The sequence below is a fragment of the Capricornis sumatraensis genome, chromosome 20, assembly GCF_032405125.1.
Source record: "Capricornis sumatraensis isolate serow.1 chromosome 20, serow.2, whole genome shotgun sequence".
Classification (NCBI taxonomy): Eukaryota; Metazoa; Chordata; class Mammalia; order Artiodactyla; family Bovidae; genus Capricornis; species Capricornis sumatraensis.
In genome coordinates this window covers 15,739,796-15,757,822 of record NC_091088.1, presented here as the reverse complement: position 1 = coordinate 15,757,822, position 18,027 = coordinate 15,739,796, and the positions used below count along the sequence as shown (strand labels likewise).

Genomic DNA, 18,027 nt, shown 5'->3' with positions numbered 1-18,027 from the left:
GCTCTGAGCTTGTACATCACACAGCCTTTCTAAGTGGAGAACTGAGGGAAACCGAGTTGAGCTTTCAAATGTGTGAAGAGGCTCAGAGCAAAGGACAAAGAAATTCCTGCAGAAGTCTTATAAACTATGAGACTGTCCCTTAGGTGTCAAGATTTCCCCTCGGTATGGTCTGTGCCTTCCCCTCAGCTGCTTGGAGCATAGACGAAGCAGAAGCTTTGGGGTCAGGTCCAGTTCCCTGGCTCCTCAGCACGAGAATCAGGGAGGTCACGGCAGCCCGCGGGAGCTCGGCTGTCCCTGTGGAGAATGGGTGTGGAGAATGGTGGTCCTGTGGGGGTTATGGCACCGACTTAACGCTTGGCTGGGAAAACAGATGCTGTGATAGTTCACACTGCAGCTGCCCAATGGGAATACCACATACACACCCTCAGGTATTAAATAATTAACACCAAGAAGAAGTAAGAATGGAGACGTTTTCCATTCTTCCCCATCTCAGGAACCCGGAGCTCAAGGACCCAAGGAATCTTCCACAGAGAAAAGCAAGTCTGCAAAGTGGTTCATAAGACACAGAGGAGCAAATACCTAAAGGAATTTAATCTTGGCTCCTACTTTTGAGGTCCATAAATAGAGATGCCGTTCACTGAATTTCAACAGTCATTTCTATAGCTGTTCTTTGCAAAGGTCAAAAAAAAAAATTCATTTCCCATGGCTGTCTTAAAAGTATAGAAACACACACCACACTGTGTCTATTAAGCTGCCTGCTGGAATCGGCGCAGGGAAAGGTAAGCGCCTGGTCAGCCCTCGTACATGATGAGAAAAGTCATCGCCGTGGCCGTGCTGCTTGAAGAAATGAGAATGCTTATCGTTTCAAGTGAGGAAATTTTGACAAGATTTACCTTAACACACCCTCAAAAACATTCTTTACTGACATTTGAAATGTGTTGCCTGTGATCCTGGCAGTATTGGTGGAGGCCAGGAGGCCGGGTATGACTCCCACTGGTTTGTCAACAAACAAATTGGCTCACGGGGGAACCAGTCTCTGGACCCAAAGGTGACAGTCGCGCTGCCCCTCGAGCTGTCTGTGGTGTGGCATGGTGTCCTAACCTGGAGTCCCCTGCCCTCCAGACCCAGATACCACTGCGTTCCCAGTGATGAGCAGAATTGCATTTCCATCACCAAAACAATACACAGTCACTCTATCCAAACTAGAAAATGCAAAGGCAACAGCTCACCCAAACCTGTTATCCTACGTATATGCTTGTATGAACTCATTCAGTCCTCACAACAGCCCTATGAGACGGACTGTTATGAGTCCCATTTTACAGAAGAGGAAACTGAGGTTCAGAGTCAACCATTCTCTGTATTAGACCACGTTCACACAGTGGAGACCTGTGGGAACACTAGCAGTGATGTGGGAGAAGAATATTTAATGACACGGGCATGATAATCGTGGCCACCAGTCATTCAAGCAATGAATGTTCCCAGGACACAGAGCTTCTCTCCTAAGGCAGGGAGAAGACAGGGCTGAAATTCAATTCAAGCCACTGAAGATTGTCATCTTCGACCCTGCGTTGTAGGAAATTTAGATTGCTTGCAGTCTGAAAAGGACCATGCATTACACATTGACATGAACCCTTTCACACCTGGGACTGTGATGGTATATGTTATGGACTGAATGGTTCTGTCCCTCTAAAATGCATACATTGAAGTCCTAACACAGCCTTCTTCCCCCACTGTGGGATGGTACTGGGACGTGGGGCCTTTGGGAAGTAATTGAGGATATGAAGGTCCCTCTCTGACTAAGGTCCATCTAGTCAAGGCTACGGTTTTTCCAGTGGTCATGTATGGATGTGAGAGTTGGACTGTGAAGAAGGCTGAGCGCTGACGAATTGATGCTTTTGCACTGTGGTGTTGGAGAAGACTCTTGAGAGTCCCTTGGACTGCAAGGAGATGCAACCAGTCCATTCTGAAGGAGATCAGCCCTGGGATTTCTTTGGAAGGAATGATGCTAAAGCTGAAACTCCAGTACTTTGGTCACCTCATGTGAAGAGTTGACTCATTGGAAAAGACTTTGATGCTGGGAGGGATTGGGGGCAGGAGGAGAAGGGGACGACAGAGGATGAGATGGCTGGATGGCATCACTGACTCAATGGACGTGAATCGGAGTGAACTCTGGGAGTTGGTGATGGACAAGGAGGCCTGGCATGCTGTGATTCATGGGGTCGCAAAGAGTCGGACACGACTGAGTGACTGAACTGAACTGAACTAGTGTCCTTGTAAGAAAAAGAGGAAAAGGCCAGAGCCTTCTCTCTTTGGCCTGGGAAGACGTAATGAGAAGACAGCCATCTGGGGCTCTCATCAAGGATTGAATTGGCCAGCACTTTGATCTTTGACCTCCAGGCTCCAGACTGTGAGAAATAAATTTCTGTTGTTTAAGCCGCCTGATCTCTAGTATTTTGTTATAGCAGCCTGAATAGAATGAGTTGATGACGGTGATGATGATGATAATGTGTGTGTGTATTCAAACAAAAAAAGAATCATAGCCTATGTGGTGCTCTGCAGACTACTTGTTAATATACTGTGAAAATCTCTCCATATTATCATATGTTCTTCTACTACATCATTTTATATGATTTAATGGAAGCCCGATGGAGGAATATAGCTCCATTTATCAGATAGATCCTCAATGGTTGGACACTTAGTTTAGCTCTTTAAATAAATTCAATAAAACTCCCATAGGTGGATGCTTACACACCACCAATGTAGATTATGTACAACTGTTTGGGCAAAGAATAGTAGGGGGATTTTAAAAGGTCATTTGATTCTTATTGCCAAAAGACCTGACAAACAAATATGGCCTATTTGTATTTCTACACTAAGGCAGGAGAGAGCCTTTCTCCAAGAAATTTTTGCACCATGTTCTAGAAGCTACCTGGGCTCTGTAACCAGGAAGAAGGCCACCTGGCAGGCACTGAAAGCCCACATCTTAGCACGAAAGCTGCCTCAAAACTCTATCGTGTCTTGCTTTCCTGCATTGAAAAGACAGTCAAAATTGATTTCCTCTGTGAGGTTGTCATCTAAACAAATAATCAGTGATTTTGATCCACGTACTGGGGGGGAAAACGCATGGGCTTTGGAGACAGGTTGACACAGGGTCACATCTCAGCGACATCAAGCGTCTCCATCACCAGGAGTACTCACCGCCTCGTTAGTTGTTACTGACATTCAATTGAATACAAAGTACTTAGGATAGTGATTGACACATGGTGACAAACAAAATAGGCTCAAGAATGCCACTCCAGTTTATTATCATGATCCTAGTCTCAAATTCAGGGAGGACAGCAAAGGGCACTGGGAAGCCTGAGAAAGTTTCCAGAAGTGTCCCCACCCTGGTCCAGGATGTCTCTGTTTGTCTTCTGGTAGCTAGAAATATCTCAGTTCTCCCTCTGAGGTTCCTTCCGAGCCTGGAGAGACAGGCTAAGTGCCTCTGTCCACTGACTCTTCCGACTCTAGCTGTGCCCAAGTAAACAATCGCATCTGGGCTCCAGATTCTGCTCAAAGAAGCGCTCCCTCAGCTGGGCATTCTTCTTTCCCCACCTCTGTGTCCTCTGGCAAAGGCGGGTCCTCCCTGCCCTCAGGGCTCTGACATAGAGAAACAGTCATCCTAAAGGCTTCATCCACGATTTAGTCTATAGCTAGAGAGCACTTTCTTACTACTTTTCGATTGAAATAGTTGTTTTCATTATTGCAACCAATTTTGAGTTTAGAATTCATTAACAAGTATCTGCAATGATCTGTTTTCTTAATCGTTTGGAAATGGACTGTTTCTGCTAAAAAGAAAAAAGAAATCAGACCAGTCATCCATGACCTAGTTTCTTTCCCTATAATCCAACTTCAAGGGGGTGATTAATCACTGTGACTCAATACTCTGAGAGAGGACCTCCAGATATAAATACACGCATGCCTGCAACAATCAATAGTTGAAGCTACGGCTACAGTGGTCACTCTGGCCAATAATTTAACAGATCAGGGCTGGCCAGAGATAGCCTGTGGGCCAAGTGCAGACCATTGGCTATATTTTGATGGCTCTCAGGTTATAAATCTTTTTTTCCAGTTTTCAAGGGTTACATTTTAAATGGTTATATAAATACCTGCACAACAGTCTCAATTTTGCCTCTTGGCTCACAAAACCTATACAATATTTACTATTTAGCCCTTAAAGAAAAAGTCTGCTGACCTTTCATCTAATAGATGATTCTATACTTTGAAGTCTCATTGTTGAATGTGACATCATAGTGCCATAGATCTCATCAAGCTGATCAAGTCTTCAGAATATCATGTTTAATAGTATCAATGAACTTTCATCCTATGGAGAAGGTGCCTCAAATGAGCTACTCCCTTAAAACGAGCCTGGAAAAAATGTGGATCCCAGGCATTGTGAGGTGTCATTGTCTTGAAATGAGCTATAGCTAGTTTGCCTTAATCTAAGTGTTCTAACCTCTGTTCGACTTCCCTTAAAATGCTTTGCTGTGGGAGCACCCTAGTCAGCCAGTGCCTGGCTGGAAGCTGAGCCTATTAAAGGCAAATGTAAAATAGCTGCTTTTCAGAGACTCTCAATCAACTCTCCTTTCCTTAAATGATGGCTGTTCTCATTATGGTTAGAGCAGAGCTCTTTCCTGATTTCTTCACCAGTTCGAAGCCAGAACTTAACTAGACATTCTTTCTAAATTGGAAGGTATCTCTCCCACCAGGATTGCTAACATGGACAGGATTTAGAAAGATGTTATTTAAATACATTGGGGAAAAAAAAAATCTGTCAATGAAGCAACACTTGCCTTCACATGCTAATCAGAGCTCTTGGTTGATAAAGAGAAATAAACTGCTCTCTAAAAGAGATTTTTTTCCAAAAAAGGAAAAGCTCTTTAGCTTTTTAGGGTACTTCATGCAAAATAAGATGGAGAGATTTAAAATGACAGAAAAACAGAAGTAGTCTAAATTCATCGTCACCCTGCATTTTGTTATTTTTACCATATTAAAAAAAAAAACAGAAAAAAGGAAAAAGCTTAGAGAATCAAACATTTGTCGCATCTAAAAAGCTGAATCTCTCTTAGCAACAGAGTTAAGTGTCTTCTGATTTGACGTATGCTGAGCAACTCCTGATTGTCTGGTACTTTAAGGTGCCCGAGAACAGAAGACCCAAAACAGGCTGTTGTTTATTGACCTCTTTAACAACCTGCAGAATTTAGATTCAAGTGGTAACTCCTCATCTCCCCTTGATGAGGCTGGGAATCTCTGTAAAGCAGCTCATCGTTCACCAAGCAGCCTCGAGTCTGCCTCCAAAATGAGTGATTTCCCACTGACTGCCTCTCCTGTAGCTCACCCAGTCTTCTGTCCAAGTCACAGCTCTGGGAATGCTGGGCTTACTGCTTAAATGTGGTTGGCAGTATTTTAATAGGGGGGAACAACTCTGACTTTATATTGTTCCTGTTCTTTTTCACGTAAACCTTTGTGCTCTGTTGCCTGTGTTCAGTCATGCTGGCTCTGCACCTTTGTAAAAGAAGGTAGCCTTATAGCCCGAAATATACAGGGTACTCAAAAGCTCTGACCTGTAAGAGTCCATCCATACAGAGGCGGAGAGCTGCAGAACAGAGAGCCACATTTGTTCTGTCGGAGGCTTACAGGAATGCTGTGACCTGACCCAGGCGCACAGCTGCAAGAACGCAGGATTCCTACACCGAGAAGTTACAGCTTACCACGCCTCTCCCTCATCTTGCCTTGAAAGGTATTTTGCTGAAACCCTTTGAGGAGCTCAGGGTATTTTTTTGGCACAAGCCACCCATCTCCTTGCCTGGTTCTGCAATAAACCTTTCTCTGCTCCAAACTCCAATGTTTAGTCTGTTTGGCCTCACAGTGTGCCGAGCACATGAACTTGTGTTTGGTAAAATTTTACTGTTTAGAGTAGGATATACCCATTATCCTTAGGATGGCATTTGGAGCCTTGGCAATCTTTTACCAACTCCTTGCCCTTTTCTGGTATCTCTCCTTATGACACCCTGAAATCCCCAGTCTCTCTTGGAGTGACATGTGGACACACCACTATGCCTTCGCTCATGCTGTTCCACTCTCCGTGGTGCCCTTCCCTCAGCTTCCTCATTGCAAAACTCCATTCACGCATCAAGTCCAGTTCAAATAGCACGTTTGTGCGTATGTGTTCTCACTGCTGGTTAGAGGTGGAGGTAGGCCATGAATCCACAGAGGCTAAAGCCAGCACTCATGATGCCCTTGCCCCACACCTCTCAGACCAGTTTTTAGTTGAGGTCATGCTAGGGAACTAGACAAAGCCCTTCATGGGTTGATTAGGCCAAGCCTGGAGGTCGAGGGCGGGGAGGCAATGGTTAGGGTCACCAGTAGAGTTCTGAGATTCATCCGGGTCTCCTGCTAGAACTCACCCAGGGTGGGGAAGTGGAGCTGGCCCCAAGGTAAGACCCTACCCTCCTGTCTCTAACCCCATGGCTATCAGCAGGAGGCTGGCATGCTTGTAACTGAATTTCAGACCCCAGGGCTCAGCATCGTGCCTTATGAATGCCTCATTCTATTTTACTTGCTGTCACGACAGAGCAAGTGGGTTTGATTCACATAGGGTGGTTCACCATCTGTGTTTCATTTGCAAGCATAATACGTTATTTTTAAAATAATAAGACAATTTATTTACATTTGCTTTTCCCCCCTCTATTTTCTCAGCAGCAAGTGATATCAAAAAAGGAGGAAATGATCCCAACAAAAATATTTGTGAGTAAATAGCTCACAGAAATGGTGAGGATGCTACTATTAAATAATTCTGGTCCCACCCACCAAAACAAAGAAAGAGTATATTCCTGTCAGCATGATTGAATTGTGTATAATTACTGCCAATGTTTTAAACATGATGATAATAAGTAAAATATTAGCATTAGATCTGAGCGGCCTCTGAACGTTTTTTTCATGAGAGTAAGAAAACTACCTCTAGCTTTCATTCAAGGTATGGGAGAAATGCAATGCCTTATTATTATTATGATTTTTCTCAGGTACTTTGACTTGATTCTGGAGATGCAGAATGTGATGATGGTCTAACTGAGACTGTCTTGACCAAACACATCCAATTTCACTGACTATTTTCATACGATGTTCCCATCACCATTCTTCCATTTTCCTCCCTGACATATTTAAAGGACTCCTGAGTCTCTCATAGCAAGTGCACTTAAACCTAGAAATAAGTCCTTATGTGACACCATGGGAAGAAGGAAGGAAATTCTCTGTTTTCACGTTTGGCCCCTAAATTGGGGGATTTATAAAGTTTCAGAAAATCTTTTATCACTGAAAAATAGAAAATAAATTACATTCAGAGTTCAAAGATATTTTATGTACTTTTTTTTTTTTAAACAGTCAGGCTATCACTTTCCTTAGACTATCTGGAAGATAATACATAATATGATAAAGGTGAATTCTAACAAAGAAGAGTGCTCAGCTCAAACTCCTTAAAAAGACTAATGATACTTTCACAATGCAAATGTTAAGATTGCATTTTAAGGGCCTCATTTGGAGACTGTTTCCATTTGCCAAAAAAAATGAAGCATGCAAGAAAAAAAAAAACAAGCCTCCAAACTGACCATTAGGTACTCTGAGTAGTTGCAAATTGTGCTGGCTGTGTTCAGAAAAGTTGGCAGATTTCAGCTGATGGATTTCAGTCTAGCAGCCAAGATGATCAATTAAATAAACCATTTGTCAAATGTTAGGGACCTTTATCTGATTTTATTTTGTAGTGCAGCCAGACATAGCTTAAAAACATAGACGGATCTGTCAGAATGAGGGGCTGAGTATGGTTATAGAAAAGAATAAAACAGTGCCCCCAGTGAACCCAATTTCATTTCGTAGGATATATGGTCCTTATTTTCTCCAAACATTTCCCCAAACATTTAAGCAAGAGCCCCAGATCCTCATGCCCATCCTATCCGCCGAGGCATTCTTGCAGCCTATTGCAGTTCCTCACACACGGTAGGCATCAGGCGAATAGACTAGATTACTGGATGACTACGCACAAGGGCAAGAGTGAGCTCTCAACTAAAATAAAATAATTTCTTCTGTTTATATATATACACCTGCCGGATATGGATCTTGCAATTCTGAGATAATCTATTAGCTACTTACTCATAAATACAAACTGAAGGAACATAATAAGTCCCTCTTTCCCTCTTTATCCATCTCTCTATCTGTTCATCCATCATTCCTTTATCCATCTATCCCCTCCATACATCCCTTTATCCATCCATCTCTCCGTCCGTCCCTTTATCCATCTGTCCCCCCATCTCCCAAATATTTATTAATTGCTCCATCTTTCCATCCACCTCTTTATCATCCATCCAACAAATCTTTACTGAATGTCTTATTTACCTGGCCTTACATATGTTTGGCAATGGAAATTCAGAGATGGGACAAAGATCCAAGATCTCTTTCTTTAGGAACTGTATGTTCTGGTATGGTTTCAGAAGAAGTAACTAGAAGAGCTTGTAATGGAAAATACACTATGTTTTCAAGTCAGACTTGATGTCTATTAACATCGAGCTTACAGTAAGGCAACGGAAATACATGGTCACTGCAGCCAATCTCACAACTCAGCTATGAACCGAAAGGAGTGCCATAACCCAGCCCGGCATCAGCAAAGCGAAGAGGCATGGCTCGCAGAATGAAGCAGACATGCTCTGCACAACCTAGGGAGACTCTGCGACATGTGAGTGGAAAAAGACCTGGGGGTCCTGCTGGGGTCCTCTTTGAGAATGTACTAGATGGAAAATTAAAATGAAAAGTTTACATCATATCAACTAAGCTCGGGTCAACCCTCAGACTTCTGGAACCTCTCCACAAGGCAAGGGTCAGACAGGAGCAAACTACTTGCGAAATCTCAGTGGCCCCAGCTCCAGGAGTCTCCATCCCCTTTATTTACACACACAACATTCAGCGCTCAAACTCACCATTTGAGATACTGTGAATGAATACATGGTAGCCACACGTAATAACAGTTTAAGTCATATCAAAGTTTGTAGCGGTGACATGAAATATTTTCTTAAAAATGAATGCTGTATAGATCAGTTTTAAGTGTTCTGCCCAGATTATCCAGAAGTAAAATTTTGAAACCACACCTAAGACAGGATGCTTTCTCAGAAGGTCTCCAGAAATAACAAACAGTTCCATAATTCTGCTATGGGAACTTACACACACATGAATCTTAGGAAGAGCCTAGTGAGAAGAAAACACTGCAAACTGGAAAACACCAATGGGAAGTCTAATGTGTGAGTTCTGTCCCTTTAAAGATAAATAACTTAAAGGCACGTTTCTCCCTTTCAGCAGACTTGTGCAGGAGAAGCTTAGCACAGCACTCGGAAACAGACGAGGTATGCCTGAATTCAGGGACATTTCTTTCCTTCAGATTGTACCCATATTGCCTGGCTCAGCACTGAACTCTTGAAACCCTCACAAAAAAGTGACACTTTTCATTCACTTTCATTGATTTTCCAATTTCAGTTAAATTATGTTGACCTTTTTTTTTCATTTTTTTATGTATTGTGGCTAGAAAGGCTTAATTCAACTTCCATAGTTATATACTTGTAATTTAATAAACACCCAAATGACAGGGTCATGAACTTGAGACACACTGGTACCCCCAAATAAACCTTAAAAATGCTGTGATCTACTATATTATCATTCTGCTTTATAAATAGAGACAAAACATTTTCTATTAGTAAAAACAGAAGCTGAGATAGAGAAATCACCATTTCATCTTTCTCTTGCAAGAAGAATTTGCAAGTGACTTTGGGAGAATTAGGGGTTATAGGAAAGCTTGTGTGTGTGTGTGTGTGTGTGTGTGTGTGCACATGCACTCTTTCACACACATGCTAGATGGGGGATAAAGGGAGAATTGGAAAGTCATTACCTCCCTCTGAAGAAGACAGGCAATAACATCAGTCAGGCAATAACAAAAATAAGGAGGTTTGTAAAAAGAATGGGAGACACAATGGAGGAAATGGACTTGAAATGTTCTTCTTTCTGCTTCCTATTTTTGATTAAAAACCATTGCATGTTCCAAGTGACAATCACAGTTTCAATGCAAATTTCATTCTCTCCCTTCCCTCCCAATAACTCCCCATTTCCAGGTCCAGTTTCCCACCCTTCACATGGAAGATCTTACTGTCATCTCCAACTCATTCTTACTAATATGTCAAAAAACATACTTAGGAGTTTTGAGAGCACTGAAACTGTGCTAGGCAGTGGCCAAACAAACATGCAGGTGATCAAAGAATCTCTGTTCTCAAGACATTTACTGTCTAGGCCAGTGGTGCCCACTAGAACTTTCTGTGGTGGTGGGAACAGTCTACCCGTGCCCCAGTCTGTACAGTAGCCACTAGCCACACGGGGCTCCTGAGCACTTGAGATGCGTCTGGTCTGACGGAGAAACTGATTTTTACATTTTAATTTCAAGAATGTCAATTAAAATTTAGATAACCATCTGTGACTAGCTGTTATTGCGTCAGGTCTAGACCAAGTGGAAGAGGACCTTCGTTAAAGAGAGAGACAAGCGTGTAAAGGAGCGCGAGGCAGGTGCCAGGTGAGGCTGCAGGTAAGGGCAGTCAGGGACTGCAGGAGCGAGAGGCTGCGCAAGCCCCGGGGGCGGAGCTCGGCTTCCCAGAGAGACGTGGGCGGGTCTGACCCAGACTCTCAGGAGGAGCTACAGCGAAGAAAGCAGAAAGGAGAGGAGAAGGCATTTTAAAATCAAAAACATGGAAGGGAAGATGCACAGGACCCCAGAGGGAAACCCAGCGCTCGTCCTGGGGCAGATGGGCTTGCAGAAGTCAAGGGGGAAGGTCGGGGGACAGGCCGTGGGACGATGTCCTGCTGGGAGCAAGGGATCCCAGGATGGGGGCAGATCTGGGTGGTTGGTGATGCAGAGCACCCCCAAGTGGGTTGGCATCTTCCTGTGTGAAGGGCCAAGAGGCTCTCTTATGGAAGGGCACCTGGCCTGCAGGGGGCAACAGGGTGGCCCTGGAACTCCGAGAAAGTCCAGGACCAGGGGGCACGTGCAGCGGGACATAAGTGGGCCAGGAATAACACCCTCCTAAGTGGGGCAGCTGCCACCACCTCCCTCTGACAGTCACGAGTGGTGTGACTGATCGTCCATGTATGGAAACTGGGCCCCCGATTTCCAGAATTTCTGATTTTCAGAAAGGCTGGGAATTGGAATTAAAAAAAAAATAGAAATATAAAGTTGAAATATTTTGATATGGCGACTAATATGAAACTTTAAAACACCCTGGGCCAAACCAAAGAGCCGGCATGTGGGCTGACTCAGCCTATGGGGTACCTGTCTGTGACACGTGACCTGGAAGATGAGGAGATTCCTACAGGGATGGCCTTGCAGGACAAGAGCTGAGCCTGAAGGGAGAGGCAGGCTCCGGAGCACACACTGGCATAGGCAGCACAGGGTCTGAGAAAGGGGTAAGTTGAAGCCACCGGACTCAGTGACAAGCAGAGGGTCAGTCATCTCAAACAGTCACCTCCCTCCCATCTACCCCTCACTCAGAGCGGAAAAGTGAGGCAGGCGGAGCCCACAGTCACAGGGGCCTCAAGAGTAAGTGGCGGGTGAGCAAACAGCCACCAAGGTGAATGAACGCAAATGACCTCAAAGGACATGATTTTTTCGGTGTGTGCTTCCTGGTGTCACATAACATGTCATCTCCCTTGACCGATTTTCCCCATCCGGCCACGGGTCGATATCTCATTGCCACTCTCATGATACGGAAGGGTTCATTGATGGAAGCCCCACGTCTTCCCCCTGTGAAAGCCACGTTCGATCCTTGTGAAAAGGAAGTGGTATGTCTTTCAGCTCACCTCCCGGTCCAGTAGTGCAGGTGACACAACGGTGACAATGTCTCCTTTTTCGGGATCGATGTAGAACATGTTGGGAGACGGCTTGTCAGGCGTCTGCTGACGGATATTGTACCGCAGGAGGGCATTATCCGTGGCCGGGTCGTCGGCGTCAAAAGCTGTCATCCGCATCACTGTGGTCCCTGCGGGGGCGAGACAGAGAGCATGTGTTGGTCACTTGGGGGACAGTGATGGGCCAAGCCCCTCCCCCACCTGGGCGATGGCCGTAGAGTGATGTGTCAGTCACTTTCCAGATTATAAAAAGCAAAGCCTTTCCCTGGCTCCCTTAGGTTTTAGCTTCCCTTCCTCCCTCCCTCTCTCCTCTATCACGTTAAAAGACCTGAAATACAGAAAAGAAATGTTTGCTGTTCAGCAGATTGACAGCTTAATTTTTCCTTCTGCTGGTATGCTGTTTATTTCCATGGGTTTTCACCCCATTGTGGACGTGGCTCTCTGACAATGGCCTTCACTCTAAGAGCTCTTATTGAATGCCTACCACGTGGGGGAGGGGACCCTGGGCTGGGTGCTGGGGAAATAGAGGTGCAAAAAGTCACATTCCCTGGGGTCTGGCAGGTCAGCAGCAAGCAGCAGAGAGAGCATATGAAAATATTAATGTTCTCGCAGTGCACTGAGAGAGGGCGATGTGAGTACGGCAGAGAACAGCCTCAGCTAACCGGAGGCTCAGGAGAGGTCCCTGGTGCAGGCAGGGCCCATGGGTGAGTAGGTGTAAGGGAGGTGGGGCGGGGGCCTCAAAGGGAAAGGCATCCCAGTTATTTCTGGTTAAAGGGAACCGGGAACAGACAAGACTGGAGCACCTCTGTGCACAGCCACGACGACTTAGGTGTTGACAAGTGATTTTGTGGGGATGTTCATGGCGAGTCTGAGAAAAGCTGGGAAACGACCTAAATGTCCCACAGCAGAGGGATTGCTAAAATGAGGGCATCCCCACACTATGAAATATTCTGCAGCAGTCAGAAAAGGTTTGTAGATCTAACGTGTTCTAAGATGAGGGGCTCTCCAAAACTGAAAAATATCAGGTTGGGGAATGTCACCCACAGTGTGCAATTCATGGGGTCGCAAAGAGTCGGACACGACTGAGCAACTGAACTGACTGACCGTCTGGCCCACAGTATACCATCATTTTTGTGAGCCTATTAACACACAGAAAATTCCACAAACTTTATGCACGTATTTTTCAGGTACAGTTTATGTCCATAAACAGAGAGAGGAAGGTATACAAGGGTGAACCTCACACTGATTTTGGTGGCTAGGCTTGGGCAAGGGGAGAGGGTACTGGGGATAATGGTGACAGAGAAGATGATAGCCCCGTCTCTAATGTTTTGATCATTTTTACAAGGGGGTGTAGTTTTGAGATTAAAATTTAATTTAAACGGATCATGGTTATAAACACCAGTAGAAGCACAGACCAGAACAGAACAAGGCACATTTGTCTGCTGCCCTGACAACTGTGAGCCTGGGTGACCTGCTCAACTATAGATTTTCACTGTAGTTTACTCTCCTATGAATATAGGCCCCACGTCCCGATTCTGAATCCTCTGGGCGCGCAGCATGGGGGCAGCCTGGTACTGCTGAAGCAATAGAGCTATGGTTCCCAGCAGGAATATCCAGGAAATATTCTAGCTTAACGGAAACACAGAGTCCCTCCAGCTCGGCTACCATCCTGGTGTTCCTTTCCCTTTTATAACAGTGCTTCTTGAAAAGTGAAAGCCAGTTTATTCTTTCCCATAATTGGAATCAGATTACTAACCATCAGGTCTGAACGATCAGGCAAAGCATCAGAGTATTCTCAGGTGGGGTCGGTTAGTTCCCCAGTCTCCGCTGATTTCACCAACACTGCCTTAGGCCAGATGCCTCCGGACATGTCTGCTACCCTGTGTATCTCTGCCCTTTGCTTCTTTGTGAAATTGTCACAGGGCAGGCCTCAGGGTCCTCAGCGTCCAGGGTAAGAATAGCAAGTTCTTGGCACGCGCAGCAGCCCGCTTCCTGGCCCCTTGCCTTTGGGAGATGGCAGCAAGCCATTTGGTTGCTGCCTTCTATTTCTCACTGAGACGCTCTGTGGGATCAGGGTTCTGTCTCCGCCCAGTGGTCCAGGCAGCCACTGCCAGTCTGTCAGCCTGAGTGTGAAGGGTACACGCAGTTGCCTTCATGGTCTAGGAAAACAGGCCTACTTGGGGGTTTCGGTCAGAGATCAGAGGCAGCTTCCAGGCCCACATCTTACCCTGGGCCAAGCTCACTGTGCTCTGAGTGGGCAAGGCCTGGAAGGACTGTGGTTGCCACAAGAAACAGTCTCCAGTCACGTACGTGTGACCCGCTGCCTTGTACTTCATCAGTGTCTAATGAATGCTTGACTGATGGAATCCGTGCCCTATTTAATTTGCCATTAATTGAAGTTGGAGAGGAACAAGCAAAAGAAAGCATAAAAGAATGGAGTCATCACAGTTCGCGACAGTCATGGCTTCACAAGAAGGGGGAGAAAACACCTCTCGGGTTGATGAAGTTTTAGTATCTACCAGGCCATTCATTATTCATGTCATTTTTCATTGTTAGCTTTTACAGATTTGACAACATGGTATATGATAGATGGGTTCATATGACATGGGTTCTATCCCTGGGTCGGGACGATGCCTTGGAGGAGGAAATAGCAACCTGCTCCAGTATTCTTGCCAGGAAAGTCCCATGGACAGAGGAGCCTGGTGGGCTATAGTCCAGAGGGTCACAAAGAGTTGGACATGACTGAGCATTCTCACACAGTGTGGTATGATAAAAGGCTATTCTGGAATATTCCCGAGGACAGATAGAAGATGCTGTTTGTTTTAGTGGATAATTAGGGAGCTAGTGACCTGATATTGGGCCCTGCCTCAGTCTTCGCCCAGCATGAACGCACGTCTGGATTCACTTCTGAGGCCCGCCTCTGTGGGGCATGAGTGCCGCTTATGCCATCTTCACAGGTCTGCAGCCCTGGAGGAAGCAACCTTGACCTAGGTTCAGTCATGGCTGACTGTGAACTCGGGCAAGCTAGCCAGCCTTCCGTGAGCCTCGGTGTCGCCATGCGCCTGGCTCCTGACATGAGGATATCGGTGACGCTCCTCTCTCTGGTCACTGTAAGGAAGGCAACACAGGACATAACTCGGTGCCTGGTGGGTCAGTGTTCAGAGGCAGATGCCTTTATCATCATCCTGCCCTGGGCTCTGAGCCCATCATGGTGGTGCGGGCAATGGCCTCAGATGGACAAAGGAGCTCAGAGTCGAGCTGTCCATGGAAACTGGCCCCTGGCACAGCAGGAGTTCTGGCACCCGTCTGCTCTGAGTTACCCTGCCTCGCCCTCCCCCTCCTGTAGCTCCCTGCGGCCCCTCTCCCCAACCTGGCTTTTAAAAGTGCTTTGCTGAAATTCTCTGGGGAGTTCAGGGCTTTTTAGGGCATGAGCTCCAAGCTCTGACGGTACCGTCTGTTTGGCTTCACTGTACGTCGGGCGCTTGAACTTGTACTGACTCTGCCACCTCGTCCGCTGTTTTAGCTTATGGATTTGGGTCTGTACTGTGGAGATCACAGATCTATACGAACACAAACACATGCGTGTATACACACACAGACACACCCACACACACATTCGGCAGCCACCAACCTTCTCCGTGCGGTACTCTAATCCTCCTCTAGGATGGGGGCTCTATCCTGAGCCCCGCCTTGGTGGGCCCACCATCCTGCCCTTGCCCACTCCTCCCCGGAGGTGGGATGGTGATTTTAGTACTTCCAGGTTCTGCAGTGGCCGGAAAGCCTCCTAAACCAGCATTTCCTAGATTGCTTCCAAGAGACCTCAGTTCTGTGGGCTCAGCGGAGAAACCCATTTGGGAAATATGCAGGAAGCACAGTTGAGCAGGTTTCCCTCCTGAAGGATTCCTAGCACCCTTAATAAGCAAATGCGTATCGTGAATCTCCAAGAGAGAACAGAATCTGTAGCATTTCCCAAACTTCTCTGTTGATGGAAACTCTTCATTTTAAGAACATCTTTATGTGATGGATCACATTGTCCTAAATCTAGCTTGTGGGGGACACAGACTGTGTTCTGTTCCTGTTTATAAGCTTGGTAGCTGACACTCAATAGGTCCTCCATCAATGTCCTTTGGGTAGAATTGCATTCTTACAACTCACTGTAGCTTTGACTTACTCCACAGTGACTGGAAGTCATGGATAACTTGTTAGTGAGAAGAATGGACAGCGCTGCCTGGACATTTTTCATAACCTGGTGTGCTCCTCACTGCCTCTGAGCTCTTTCCCCTCTAGAGGCCCTTATTGGACCTGGATTCAATAGACACACACCAGATCCAAGTTCAGGGCTGATGGCCAGCTGGTGGGTGCCAGGACAACTGTTTCAGTGTCTCTGGATGGCCCCGGTGCCTCAACCTTGCCCAAGCCCCAGTCCTGGACTCAGAGAAGCGCTTGTTCATTTCTACCGTCTCAGCGGCTCCTCGTCCGTGCTCATCTTGTGCCTGTGAGTGCTTCCCTTTGGCAGAGATGTGATAATTATATGATAGACACACACACATGTAGACTCCACGTGGTACATTTCTGCCTTCTCCCCCATCACAATATTCTCCCGAGTGTCAAAATAAATGATAATCACCCCATCACTCCCAGAGCCAGATGAACCAGCAGCAGTCCCTCCGAAGCAGAATAGAAGGATTTCAAGCTGGGCTGGCTGAAAGCCTCAAGTCAGGCCATCGTTTCCTTTTATAGAAGGACATAGCTTCCAGTGCGACAGGCTGATAAACCATTAGGAGAGTTTTGTCTTGGCCCCAAATCCCCTTTTTCTTGGCTGTATTTCTCTGATTAAAGATAGGTGCTGCTTGGTATCATGACCTTGAAGCTGGTATTTGAAGTTTTGCTTCCTTGTGATTTCAGGCACAGTCACACCCTTGAGAAGCAGAGCACAGATCTGAGGGTAAGGGGCTGTTTTCAATCTCCAGGAAAGGTCAGCCAGCCTCAAGAGTGGGAGACTCTGAAAGACAGCTCGCGCTGTCTGTCTCACAGGTGACAACATCCTTCTGTTCTTGACATTTGCTTGCCTTCATCCCTGAATATTTCCTTCATATGATCAAAAGTGTCAGATTCTTTTTTTTTTTTAAGAAAAAAAATACAAAACCAATATTCCTATAAGTGAATAATATATGGAGACATGAACATTCAGGTCTGTATTTGGCACAGGACTTCTGAAAGCACAGTTGAAGCAACTGTGTGCTTTCCAGGGAGGCAAAATTTAAAAACCGATGTGATCAGAGATGGCAGGCATCACTAAGTGTCAGAAGGGAAGCCCTTAGACTCTTGGCACGTTGACTTGTTCAGCAGGTAAGAAGGCCACAGATGTATTGCAGGGGCATATAAGGTCAGATTGATGCTGGTTGGAAGCCGATTTCTGTTGAAACCCTTCAGGCTGAAGGGGTCCTGGGCATCCTGATACCAAATGCCCAGCAAGCATTCTAGACATGGCATGACAAGCAGGCCAGTGTGCAGGAGGCTGAGAGCATTCCAGGACAGCCCTGGGCAAACCAGAATGGAGGTGTCACCCTGCCGGCCAAGTTCTGCTTCCAGATGCAGGCGTATCTCACGGTCATGACCGTCAGAGCACAGATATGCAGGTTGCTCCTCTGTGACTTCAGTGGCCCAGAACGTCCAACTCCCCCCACCTGTCAGCCAGCCTGGAACTACTTTCTGACCACACGTGTGGACACAGCCCAGCTCTCTCCTGATAGTCCTTAATAGCGAGGAAAGAACCAGGGGAGCAAACGCAGGCCGAATAGTGTTAGAGGCACCACTGAGGATGTGGCCTGTCTACTATCACATCCTACCCCACCAAGAGCCATCTAGGCACCCCTGGGCAAATTCCTTTACATCGCGAATCCTCAACTTTCTCACTTACAAAAGAGCGTCTCCCTTCACTGGCTGTTGCGGGCATCGAATGAAATAATGCAGTGTTTCTCAACCTTTATTTTCTCATGTCAACCCACAGAGAATATTTTTAGATATGTTTTTTTCCTACCAGCCATCTCCTGCCATAGATATTTA

General features: G+C 46.0%; 1 protein-coding gene across 1 annotated transcript in view; it reads right to left on the bottom strand.

Annotated features, from left to right (window-relative positions):
• Positions 1–18,027, bottom strand: part of CDH13 (cadherin 13) — a 1,023,138-nt gene that overhangs the window by 214,343 nt on the left and 790,768 nt on the right. The window contains exon 7 of the mRNA XM_068992038.1: positions 11,914–12,092. Within this exon, the coding sequence (XP_068848139.1) occupies positions 11,914–12,092 (179 nt within the window). The remainder of the gene's footprint in view (positions 1–11,913; positions 12,093–18,027) is intronic.